The 13,473-nt window shown below is 40.1% G+C and overlaps 1 protein-coding gene across 2 annotated transcripts in view; it reads right to left on the bottom strand.

Annotated features, from left to right (window-relative positions):
- Positions 1–13,473, bottom strand: part of SHTN1 (shootin 1) — a 95,414-nt gene that overhangs the window by 72,825 nt on the left and 9,116 nt on the right. The window contains exons 1-2 of one of the 2 annotated variants that reach the window (XM_054690433.1): positions 7,627–7,741; positions 7,329–7,381 (exon numbers count right to left, since the gene is read on the bottom strand). Coding sequence is in view for 1 of the 2 variants with exons in the window: in XM_037496556.2 (XP_037352453.1) it covers positions 7,329–7,381 (53 nt within the window). In the remaining variant the exon portion in view is untranslated. Of the gene's footprint in view, positions 1–7,328; positions 7,382–7,626; positions 7,742–13,473 lie in introns of those variants that run through there. The other variant, XM_037496556.2, reaches the window with a different exon arrangement.

Below are 13,473 nucleotides of genomic sequence, written 5' to 3'. Positions count from 1 at the left end.
TTGTACTTCTCTGCCAGTCTGCCCACCCCACCTCCCACAATTCACAGTCTAGTCTAATGCACAAAAAGAAATAATTTCTTACTATATTGAAACTCTTGCCAAATGAAGTATATCTATTTGACTTTGAAATTAATTTCATGTTTCTCAATCTGGCATTTCAGAAGGCATCGAATGCCTTGTGAAACTGTCTTTAACTGAGAGCCGGTGCTTGGGAGTACTGCTCTGGACTTAATGCCACTTGGATTCTTCTGTCCACCTCCCAGAGCTGCCCCCTGAAGGAAACGAGAGAGGTTAATTGAGTTCTCACTTAAATAGCCAGAGTTTTCATTGAGACTTTACATGACAAGAGCATTTAAAGAGGATGGTACTGTATCTACTCAGACCTGAAAAGGGCCACCCATTGACATGACACACAAACCATCAATGCAGCTACCATTTATACAACATTAACAACTCATTACAAATCTTAGGTACATCTGTACCAGCAGCCCAAAATACAGCTCTTCTGCCCATGCTCTCTACTCATAAGGCCCAGGCAGACAGGCTTTGGTTAAGAACAGGTCTCAACATCACAGTCTTATTCCAACATGCAGGAACCACTTTCTCTAGACCGGCCAGGTGCCTTCACACTCAATCTACAGTCATTACCAGCAAATTCAGAAGCTGTCTCCCAAACCCAGCTGTGTTCTATCAGGAGCCTTCATGTTGCTTTGCTTTCTATTTTCTGCAACCATATTATGATAGAACTGGCAGCGACAGAATTTACCATCTGCTATGGATACTGAAAGGCGTGCATGGTGGGGGACTGGGGGGGATGTCTCCACACAAGCTGCAAGTGCAGTTTACTTATTCCAAACCAGAGCTGATCAAAATATGAAGGACATATCCATTTGCTAGGCAGAAGTCTAATCATCCACTTGCTTCATCATTTCAGGTGAACCCAGAAAAATATTCCTGTAACTTTTCTCTCACTCTACCAACAGGGAGAAGTTAGCAAGGATTCTGGGTCTCTCCAGATAACTGTCACATCTTTATGTCCCACAGAAGCCCCTCACCCATCCTACCCTTGTCTCTACCCTGCTCTCGCAGCTGCACCATTTGTAGAAACTGCTTCATTTGTGAGAGAATTGCTCACGAAGAAAGGCTGCAATAGCAACAGATGTTCTTGGGCCCACATCACTTAATTATGATGCCCAACGATTCTCTGTAGCTCAAGGCTAGGGTAGAACCCAGCAGCAGAGGGCTGGCTGTCTGAAGCAAGCTGGATAACATTACATCTATTTGAGTCTCTATTCTGGCTCTTTATGAAGTATTGAATTGACCAGAGGTTGGCCTTGTGGGTTTTGAAAGCTCTTAATATTAGAAGCGCTGGCTCTCTTCCAGATCTCTTCCTTGAGCCTCATCCAGGCAGATACCTGGCTTCTAAAACTAAACTAGCATTTCAAAGCTTTGGCAGAATGATTTGTAGAGGAAACTCTTTCCAGGGTGAACTGGCACACCCCACTCCCCACTTTACCACCACCATAATGGGCAGTTCCATTCTTTTGCCCTCACAGATCATCTAACTACTGTTTATACTAAAATGTTTGCTTAAAAGGTTCCAGCAAAAGTACAGGTAACTGAGATAGACACCAAAGCATCTTCATATTTTACTAGATGAATACTATATGCAAGAAAAGAAAACCAATATTCTGAATTGTACCTAACTTCCACTAAGATAAACATGTTTTTTTATCTCTCTGGTGCACAGTGGAGAGTTGGCAGCCTGAAGGAAGGCAAATTTGGGGCCCAAGAAGTGCATACACACATTTCATACACACACCATCATCAGAACAGACACTCTGTGCACCGGCCAGTACATTACAGTTGCCTGGATTGCACTTCTGCACAGGTATCCGCCGTAACCACTGAATGTCTGTTTCCTTCTCCAGCATTGAACAAAATATTTGTACATGTGTCCTGCATTGTGTTAAGCTCTGGGAGATGCGATGGGGAACCCAACAACGTGTCCTCAAAAAATATATGATCTACCAAGAAAGATCAAAAATGGAACAAGTCATTTATAAGGACATGTGCTATATTCAGAACAACACTGCACTACAGGAACACACAGGAGAGGCTGCCTCTTTTTCTTGACGTTCATTCCTTTTCCATCTAGTTACAGTATTTAAAAATTTAAACATGCATAGCATCAGAACTGTACATATTTACCTGTTTTGTGATGCAGTTAGAGGGCCATCACATCATTTTGAAAAATAATCGACATTCTATTGTTCCACCTATGTAAGTTTGGCTAGAACTCCCCTGTGCTTACCCTTAAAGAACACAATAAATTAAATCATTCCCACTAGAATGGAATTCCTTTCACTCTTTCTCTTTTGGTGGTGTTCTTTCTTCCAATTCAAAGTTCTTTCCCTCCAATTTTCACAGGCAATAAAGTAGGAGCTGCCCCCCAAAGCTGTCTTACAGCATTCTCCAAATTCTAGGTATTGTGTGTGAGATGGAAACACATGTCATCAGAACAGAGATCCTTGCTCTTTGTTTCTGGATAGATTGCTGTTAATAGGAGACTCATTTTCACTTTCAAACTGCTAAGTAATTACTTTTTCTCTGGCACAACCACTTGCCACTCTGTTCTAAAGAAACTGCATGTATGTGGATGTATTATGCATGAACAGTTAGCATAATGGATGCATATCTTGTTCTTTAAAGTAGCTTCTTTATCTTTTTAAATAAAATACTTTGGGACCTTCACCTCTGAAATTCACACAAGAGGAAGAAATTTGAACATGAGACAACGGAGCCAAGATGCAAACAGTATCATATATCTTGCTTCTTGAAACATAAGTCTTGGAAAGTGTCTGTCTCGTTGCCTTTTCATTCATTGTTCCTGGCAAGCTGACAGACCGCCTGATGCACTGTACAGTAGCTCACCCAAACGACTTCTAATCAGCCACTTAAACATTTATTCATTTCAAAACTCGATCTCAGGACATAATATTAAACATAAATACTTACTGTTTAAAGGAAGACATTCTTCTATTATACAGATTTCCTTCTTTTTATGCACACTCCACATACACCCCCACCACCCTGGGTAATGTGAAAGCTATTCCATTAAAAGCTCAATGAGGGTTTGCCCCCCATATAGAAAAAAAAAAAGACACCAAACAATTATGACAAAGACTCTGAGTGAATCATAAGAAATGCCCTTCAATTGTAGAAGCATGACTAACATTTGAATGTGGTGATTGCTACAAAAGCAAAGTAAAACATTTTCTATGTTTGATTCCAAAATACATTGTCCTCTCCTTCCATCCCTAAAAAAAATACATTTGGAAGTGTTGTTGACTTTACTGTAATAGGTTCTATTCCTAATTAACATACTGTTGCTAATGCTATTTAAAAATGAGGCCAAAAATATCTGAAAGTAGCATCCTTTCCATCATCACGACTTATCTTAATGTCAGGTAAAGAATAAGTATATGTACACACACGGACTCACATGTCAAAACACAAAAACCCTCAAGTTTTACATTTTATTCCAATCCATACCACTTACATGTTCCTTCTTTGATGATAATGAATTTTGACTGATAAAATCTGATAAGAACCTAAGAATTAGCCAAATGTTTTATTACAAAGGGGGAAACAATCTTGCTTTTGAGAAAGTTAAAGAAGTCTTGGGAAAAAATAAATGACATTTAAGGCAAGCATTAAAGAATAATGTGAATTTGTCACGTGGAAGATAAGGAACCTTGTCTTTCTGGCCTTCCCCACCCCCCCACCCCCCGCCAAACTCTAGGCGTTCATTCATAACATCACAATTTATCACCGTTACTCGTCAGCTGTGTCCCTCCTGTGTCCCTCCTGCAGGACTTTCATATACTTTTCTTTATATTCTGGGCACTCAGAAAGCATTCGACAAAAAGATATCCCCTCAAAAAAGCTTTCCTCATAAACTCAGATTCTGACTATTTTCAAAGACATTGATTAAAAAAAAAAAACACATAAGACGATCCACAAATAGATTTTTCTTCAAAAGGGAAAACTGCAAAGGAAAAATCATTAAAACATTGGTCCACTCTCCTAAATCTACTCTTACCCTTGGAATGCGTTTTGTCAGGAACTATATGCACACTCATGCATGCGTGTACACACACACAGACACACACAGAGGTGAGTATTTCTGACATAAGACTGATTGATACTTAACACTCAGTTTTGAAATAAAAACTGACAGGAGACAAAGGCAAATAATCCAGAAAACCATTAAGTCTGAGTTTGATAACTTGCTGTGGAAAATTAAGGAGCTAACATTGAAGCATTAAGAATAAAACTGGGACTTTTGTGGAAAAAGTAAATTGGCTCCTGCAAGTGTACCTGCTTCCAAAGAACATCTGTGGTCAGAAGACCCAGGTTTGAATGTAGACTCTGTCTCTCGTCTGTTGGAATCTGGGGAAGGCTCACATCAGCCCTGAGATCCTATTCTCTGTGAAATGGGACTGTTTGGAGCATCAGACCAAATAGGGGAGTGGTTGTGCATGAGCCACAGTAGCTCCTCAACAAACAGCCTCTTCAGTAACTACCTGCTCTGAGGGGCATCACACCCTCATGCCCAACACTTGTTTCAAAGGAGATCCCAACAAGGGTTCAAAAACATCTTCACCAGAGGAAGCACACCACTGTCTCCTCCCACTGGTGAGGTTTAAAATCTGGCAACAAAGACAGGCAGACTTCATGTGGGCATGTGGAAGAGAGGAACAACTTGGAATTTGGTTTTTTGCTCCCTCTTACTCATGAAAAATTTGTCCACGTCAAATCAGCTAGGGCCAAAGGAGTCTTGCTTTAGATTCCTCTCCTTGGCTGATGTAACTGACCTCCGTTTGGGACCACGAGGTGAGGCTGGCCATGTGTGTTTGCTGATGTGCTTACTGGTGTGGACTGAACAAAGCTCACCCTGCCAGGCACAAGAAAGTGCTTTGCCAGAGAAAATGGTGTTCTCCATTTACCACCTCCGGAACTAAAGCTGCTTTTACTCATTCTATGCTGCATAAAAGGCTTTTATTATATGCTTCCCTCCTTTGTAATACAGCCCCCCTTTTTGGGGAAAAATCTGCAGTAATAAGCCTGCTAGTCTTTTAACAGAAGATAAACAGGGTGCAGTGAACTTAAAACCACTCTACTTTGTTTTACCCAACCACACAGCATTCCATATTGCTTTCATTTCTTTTCTGCTCATTTCTATTAATAGTTATTTTTAAAGAATTAGAACAGAAGTAGGTCAATAATGCATATAGATGGTAACAAAAGTATCACTCATACTTGGTGTATAGAAACATGTAAACAGTTAATGGGCTAAGGTAATTTATAATTCTTCTTTTACCAAATGCATTTTACCTATAATTCCACTTGTATAGCAGATGGTTCACTTAAAAATCTCACTGTAGAAAGTGGCCCTCAGTTAAACAGCCATCATTACCACCGACAACAGACATTCACAGAACCTCCACGATTTTAGGGCTATGCCAGTCTGTAAGTAAATCAGGCTCAAAGAAGAAAAAAATATATATACTCTTCTGACATTACTACTCATGGTCTTCTGTACCCTTCTTTCTCATTCCTGGGAAGATACTGGTTTGTTTCCTTCCTCATATCTTCTAAGGTAAGACAAAGAGTTCTCCTAAATTAACCCTTTTAACTTGTTTTGCTCTTCCCCTGTTGGGCCAGGAGCAGCTATGGAAGAAATTCAATTGACTCATAGCCTCTTGGCTCTTTCTTCTGGAGCTGGGAGAATTCTGGGCACCTTAGGGAAAGAAGGTCAAGCTATCTGATTTAAGCAACATCCACTAGTTTCACTTTGAAAATATGAGGTATCAGGGGCATATCATTTAGGTACCACCTTCTCACCTGTTGGCATCCTTAGGACATCTATGATTTGGGCAGTGATGATGTTAGAATGAGGAATCTTGTCAATTTTCTGTGACCTTCTTACCATATTACAGGCACAGGCACCAGCCACCATGTAACATGGGTAATTTCATCACCCCCACCCACCACTCCCTCAATCACCTGATGATTTACAAATAAGCAAAGGGGTTAGTTACAAATAAGCAGTGGTATCTTAAAACTGGATGAAAAGTAATAATCTAAAAATCCATTATGATCAGCTTTGAACTAGAGTATATTACATTAATTCCACTAATCATTCCATAGTCACATAGGTGGCAAATATAAGTAAAATGTTAAATCAGATGCTGAAAGCATACTAATAAATATCCCCAAATGCATCATAAGTTTTAAAAAAAATTATCTCACTGCCAATTTTTATTACAGCTTATACTCTGAGATTTTGAAGGTGAGGTCTTATAATTAACAGCAATCATTGTCACTGTCCTTAAAAACCACAAAGGGCCTGTTTTGTTGATTTTTCCGCCATGGACACTATGTTTTGAAATATGCAGTTTATCAAAGTAGTTTCTAAAAGTAAATCTCACATCTAAAAACAATAATGGACAGTTCCCCAATCTCTCTCTACAGCTTTTTACATTCCACCCAGTCCCTCTACTTTTTTAACTTTACCCTTCTCTTCCATTTTCCCTCTATAAATTTAGAGGAAGTATATAATAAATAAATAAATGTGTGTGTATATATATATGTGTGTATATACACACACCTGTGTATATATACACACACAAAAATATATATAAACAAATATTCAAATGGACATTTTCAGAAATAAATAGGTAAATATTTATCAAAAGTAATTAGAATTCAATTATTTAACAGTTAAAATATAAAACTGCCAGAGGCTCTGAAAAATAGTTATCAGGCACCCCCATCTCCATGCTGGGTGTTGTTCAACTTCCAACATATTATTCATATTCTTAGAGGAAGCAAACACATGGAAGGCTTATGAAGGCATATGGGCTAAATCCCAATGACTAATTCCAAGGGGATCTCCCAAGAATCGAGTGTGTCTCAGTCCCAAAGGTAAATGTCTCAGGCCTTTAATTCCATCACTAGAATCCCAAATCTGACTGTTGGGAAAAAGTACCATTCTTGAGGGCTTAAGTTGTTTGGCCTGGTGCCTCACTGCACATTTAGCCCTGCAGCTAATCTCACAGAGCAGCGCCCACTGTGACATGCCTGCTATTCTTCACCATCTGGAGCCTGGAGTTGATATTAGCTTGAACCACACATGCAGGAGAAAAGAAGGGGAAAAAAAAACTCTCATTCGCATTTAACTGAAATTGGTGGCAGAACAATGCACCATGCCATCTCGGCTGTTACACATGTAAGAGAAGAAAAAAGGGCAAAGCACAAACCTTCTCCTTTGTTTTCTGGTTCTCTGCTCTAAGGTCTTCATATTCGCCTATTGCTGAAAGAAAAAGAAAGCAAGCAAAATTATAACACTATCGAAAGTTTACTGCAGGAAAATCTGGGAACCCAACTAGACCCACTGATGATTTACTAGGGTGGGGGTGGGGTGCAGAAGAAACCACAGGAAAAAAGGGCTTCTGCTTTGAAGAATAAAGGAGAAAAACAGAACATGGCAGATGTGAACAAACTAAGTGACTCTTGGTCCTCCCCAGGCCATGTGGGAGACCAAGAGCCACAACTGACCTGCGATAAGTCACTTCTCTGTGATGTACCCGGCACTTTGTCGTGTGGCAGGGGACAGGTGTGTGTTCCCAGAAATTAATTCCAGCACCACTACCCTGCGATGCTGTACTTAGAGATTTATTTTCAAAACCAGGAAATAAAACAGGTTTACATATTCAATATTATTACACCATCAACATGTCACACACCTGCTTTATCCACAGAGCGAAAAGGTCATGCTCTGAGCACACAGCTAAGAATAACACTTCAGGCCTCCGGTCAGCTGTTGCAGCTGCCCGCAGGTTCGAGGCTGTCACCCAGGAGGGTCCCACATGGTGCGCAGACCTCTGCCACCGCTGCTCCCTCAGCAGTGTACTTCGTGCTGTTCTGCCCCGCTCTGGCTCTGGTGATTCTCTCACCCTCCCGCGCTTTGACTGTAAGTGCATGTATCAAAACAATTAAATAAATAAAAAAACATGCTCTTAAAAAAAAAATTCTGGCACTTCAGGCAAGGTCTGCTGTCACCAAGGCGGCCAGTCAGTGCTTTGAAGGTGTCTGCATTTCCAATTATGTGAGATAAAAACAGCCGTTTTCTGGGCCTCCCCTGGTGGCACAGGCGGTTGAGTGCTGTGCTGTGAAGGTGTCTGCAGCCTCTGCAGCGCGGGTTCGGTCCCAGCTGGCGGGTGGGCGAGAATCCCACTGCCTCAGACCCTGCCTCGCCCACTGCTCCCCTCAGCAGCGTATTTCGTCAGTCTGCCTGTTCTGTTCCCTGCTCTGTCTCTGGTGGATCCTCTCACCCTCCCGTGCATCTGGCCTGTACCCCGGTTCTTGTATGCATTAATAAATAAATCTTTAAAAAAGAAAAAAAAACTCTTTCTTAAAAAAAAAAAAAGCCGTTTTCTACTTAAAAGATTCTATTACAATAAAAATAGAGTGACCTGAATATCCATGTTCCTCTTTTAGCCAAAACCATTTTTATATCATCACTGCCAAGAATATGATATTGGGGCCTTATCAGGCTGGACTAAAGGGAATGACCTGGGGTTGGCGAAGGCAGAACCTCCCAGGTGGGCCTAGTGACCACAGCCCCCTCCACCCCAACACCTGGGTTGGCACCAGAGAGTCAGGGATTCATTAGGTTGGATTTTCATACTTTTCCCATTTTAACCAGGATTTGTCTACAAAAAGCTCTGTTTTTCTTAGCAAAAAAACAAAAAAAGATAAACAGAGCTTCTTATTTTTATGAGTAATCTGAAGGTAGAAACAACAAATCTGAACGCAATGGCTTCAATAATATCCCAGATAATCTGGTCATTGATTTTAGAAGTGCATATAATTCTAACCACTGGAGCAGAGAACATGCCAAAAACAAGCCATTCACGTGGGAACGTGAATCCTGGTTTCCTCCAGTTGTGATCCAAAGAGTTTCAAACAACTACTATGATGGCAGGACTGAATCTTAAAATCCAATTCATTTAATCTTTTTTAATTGAAGTAACATTGATTTATAACAGGGATATATAGCATTATAAACCGACATCTGTTTCCATTGTTCACAATACCACTGACTGCTTCTACTTAATGTATCTTCTCCTTGCCCCAGCTCCTGCCCTGTAACCAGTATTAAAAAGTTCTTACAGTCTAAGAAGGGCTTGTTTCTTGTTTCTTTATCTTCCACAGAGGAGTGAAATCATATTGTTTCATGTATGTCTTTCTCCACCTGACTTATTTCACAAAGCATAATACCCTCTAGGTCTGCCCATGTGATTACAGGTGGCAGAATTTCATCTTTCATTTTTATACCCAAGTAGTATTGCATTGTGTATATATACCACATCGTCCTTTTCCAATCAGCTGCCAGTGGGCACTCAGGCTGTTTCCATTACTTGAAGAATGCTGTGATTGGCAGGAGGGTACACATACCTTTTAGGATTAGTGTTTATGTATTGTTCAGATACCCAACTCAAATGAATAAATATTTGTAGGATTATACCACCAATGCCTAGAAGCCTTAGCCAATAGCACTCCAAGGCCATGTAAATAAAAATAAATGGACAATTTTATTGAATCCACACCCAAAAAGAATCCTTGAAAACTTGACAGCCCATAAAATAGCTAAATGTAATACATGCAAATATGTGGCTCTTTTAAAAATAATTACATTTGCAAAAGAAAATGTTGGCTCACAGAAGCCCTCTGAATATCGGCTCCTCTCAGGACTCACCACAAATCTCCCAACCAATGAGTATAAGTTGTCCTTGGTTCTGAAAAAGCAATAATATGCCCCCCTCCTATTTTAACAGAAAGCAACAAAAACTAAGCAACGCTGGGTGACACATGGTTATGGCGCCAAACCTTATTGTTATATCTAATTTTTTTGGAAAATTAAACATCTATTATTGAGAGATTTTAATTTAGTTTACTTGACATTTTTAAGTATCAGTAGATGTTGAAAAATCAAAATTAATTTACATTCTGTTCTTGACCTGCTTTATGACATATAAAGCAAATAATAAAAACTTGTAAAATCATGATGTCATATGGACATTAAGAAGATTTTTTTTTCTATTTGAAACAGGAGAAAATGGTTTTGAAGGCTTTTTTAAAATACCAATACTGTTTTTCTCTTATATAGTCAAAACAGTCCGGATGAAGCATTGCAGACTTCCAACTACTGGGTCTTTATGAAAGTGTTAAGAACACTTCACCTATTCATATCTTAATAGAAACCACAGAAAACATGCTTCTTGTGACTATGTGCAACTTAAAAATAATAAAGTCCAATACAGGAAAAGGGAAGAAAAAGTGTGAGAAGAATTAGACCATTTTGGGTTAAAGAACTAGACATAAGGCCTGAAACCATAAAATATATAGAAGGAAATATTGGAGAAACACTACATGACATGCACCTCAATGACATCTTTACAGACATATCACCCAAAGCAGTGATAGTGAAGGCAAAGATAAACAGCTGGGACTACATCAAATTAAAGAGCTTCTGCACAGCAAAAGAAACAATAACCAAAGCAAAGAGAAACCCCACCGACTGGGAGAACATTTTTGCACACAACACTAATGATAAAGGACTGATCACAAAAATCTACAAAGAGCTGATGAGACTCAACAAAAACAGAGAAAATAATCCAGTCAAAAAATGGGCAGAAGAGCTAAAAAGAAACTTCTCTGAAGAGGAAATGCAAATGGCCAACAGGCATATGAAAAAATGTTCAACATCACTTGTAATCAGAGAAATGCAAATCAAAACGACAATGAGATACCATCTTACACCAGTGAGAATGGCACATATTAAAAAAAATAGCACCAACAAATGTTGGTGAGGTTGTGGAGAAAAAGAAATTCTCCTGCACTGCTAGTGGGAGTGCAAACTGGTCCAACCACTATGGAGAGCTGTGTGGAGATTTCTGGACCTACTAAACATAGAGCTTCCATATGGCCCAGCAATTCCACTCCTAGAAATCTACCCAAAAGACACAAAAATATTAATTTAAAAGGACACCTGCACCACTATGTTTATATCAGTACTATTTACAATAGCTAAGCTATGGAAACAACACAAATGCCCAAAAATAGATGATTGGATCAAGAAGATGTGGTACATATACACCACGGAATATTACTCAGCGATCAAAAAAGATAAACTCATGCAATTTGCAGCAACATGGATGGAGCTGGAAGGGATCATGCTCAGCGAAATAAGCCAGAAAGAAAAAGAAAAATACCGATGGTCTCACTCATAGCAGGAATTTAGAAAACCTAAATAAGAGACCAGAAAAAAGAATAACTATAAGAAAGAAAAAAATCAAAATCAACAAGCAACTATAAACCAGAGACACACTAGAGGGGGTGGCGGGGAGAGGAAGGATAGGGTCAAAATAAGGGGGGGGTGCAATTGTATGGGGACTATAACCAAGATGAAAATGCATACATTGTGCAAAAATGAAAAATGATGTAAGAATTATATAAAATATTAAAAAATACAATGAAAAAATACAATGAGGGTCTCCCTGGTGGCGTAGCGGTTGAGCGACAGGTTGAGAAGCTGCACGCAGCTTTTACAGCACCGGTTTGATCACCGGCCGCCGGGCGAGGGTCCCACATGGTCCCACATGGCGTGCAGACCTCTCCTGCTGCTCCCCTCAGCAGTGTAATTCGTCAGTCTGCCTGCTCTGCTCTCCCCTCTGGCTCTGGCGAATTCTCTCACCCTCCCGCGCTTCTGACTGTACCCAGTGCTTGTATAAATAAATAAATAAATAAATCTTTTTTTAAAAATGATGTAGGAAAATAAATATAAAAAATTTAAAAAGAAAAAAAAAAGAATTAGACCATTTCATAGAGGGTAGGGGGGATATGACAGGATATAAAAGGAAATAAAACATTCATATATTTTTAAATCTTTGAGGTTAACCAAGTTTATTGCCCTAAACAATATTCATAACCTGTCTGTGTCTCTGTGTCTGTCTCTGTCTCTCTGTCTCTCTCTGTCTCTCTGTCTCTCTGTCTCTCTCTCTCTCACACACACACAGCTAAAACATATGTAACCCAATCTTCAACAAAACTGGCCAAACCTGAAATGGCCTACATTATTCAGTTACTTCTCCTTTGGCAATGCTACAGTCACAGAGAAAGCCTTTTTATTGTTTCAGAACTGGCTCACCGATTGAAAAAATTTTTAAGTGAGCTGCATACTGATTTGATGAGAGAGATACCCCAAAGCTTGAGTCAACCAATGCAAACTAAGAGATAAAGGCGACCAACTCTGTCCTATGGAAGATTCCCACCACTTGGGAAGGCTGCATCTCCTGGGTTCACAGATACAGTATAGACCACTGCGCTCTGAGGTCAGACTGCAGAACTAAGACGTGCAGCCTAATTCCAGGCAGAAAACTGACTCACCAGGAGACCACAGCAAGTTATTAAGTTGAGCCTCAGACTCCTCATCTAGAAAACAGGGCTAACTATACGTCTCTCATAGCATCATTATTAACAGTGAGTGAGTTACCATATAAAGAATGTGTAGTTGGGCTTCCCCATTGGTGCAGTGGTTGAGCGCTGGGTTGTGAGGCTGCCCACAGCCTCTGCAGTGCTGGTTCGATCCCCGGCCACCGGACGAGGGTCCCACATGGCATGCAGACCTCTCCTGCCACCCGCTGCTCCCCTCAGCAGTGTACTTTGTCAGTCTGCCTGCTCTGCTCTCCCCTCTGGCTCTGGTGAATTCTCTCACCCTCCTGTGCTTCTGACTGTACCCAGTGCTTGTATAAATAAATAAATAAATCTTTCAAAAAAAAAAAAAAAAAAAAAAAGAATGTGTAGTTGTGCCAAGTGTTTAATACCTACTTTGCCAATGGTTATTATTACTGATACGGCAAAGTATCAGTATTATTATTACTGATACATCAAATCGTGGGTGTATGACTGAAGACATGAGGCTGCTACCTAACACCCTCAGACTTGAGATTACTTTTGTCCCACGTGGCCCGAAAAATGGCAGGACAAAAAATTTCTAAAACTCCAACAAATACAGGGAAGAGAAAGGGACTAAAGATAAACTGCTAAATTTAAAAAGAAAAAAAAAAAGATGATGGCAAAGAAGTAGGAGCATATCTGAGAGCTGAACTTTCCAATCGTGGCTGCACATCAGACTCACTGGGCGATTTTTTAGTCATACAGATGCCCAGCCCCCTCTCCACCACCCCCAGCCCAAGATCCTGATTTAACCAGTCGAGGGTTGTGTTTGGGCATCACTATTTTCTTTTTCAAAGGGTCCATCTAAGGCAATTCCATTGTGCAGCCAAAGAAGGGAACCACCACATAACAGTATAGAATGAAAGGAAGAAGATGGTGGAGAAA

This window comes from Talpa occidentalis, unplaced genomic scaffold, assembly GCF_014898055.3.
Source record: "Talpa occidentalis isolate TD23 unplaced genomic scaffold, MPIMG_talOcc4v2.1 talOcc4.8, whole genome shotgun sequence".
In the NCBI taxonomy this organism is placed as follows: Eukaryota; Metazoa; Chordata; class Mammalia; order Eulipotyphla; family Talpidae; genus Talpa; species Talpa occidentalis.
The sequence above is the reverse complement of the archived record's forward strand: the minus strand, read 5'-3'. Positions and strand labels throughout refer to the sequence as shown.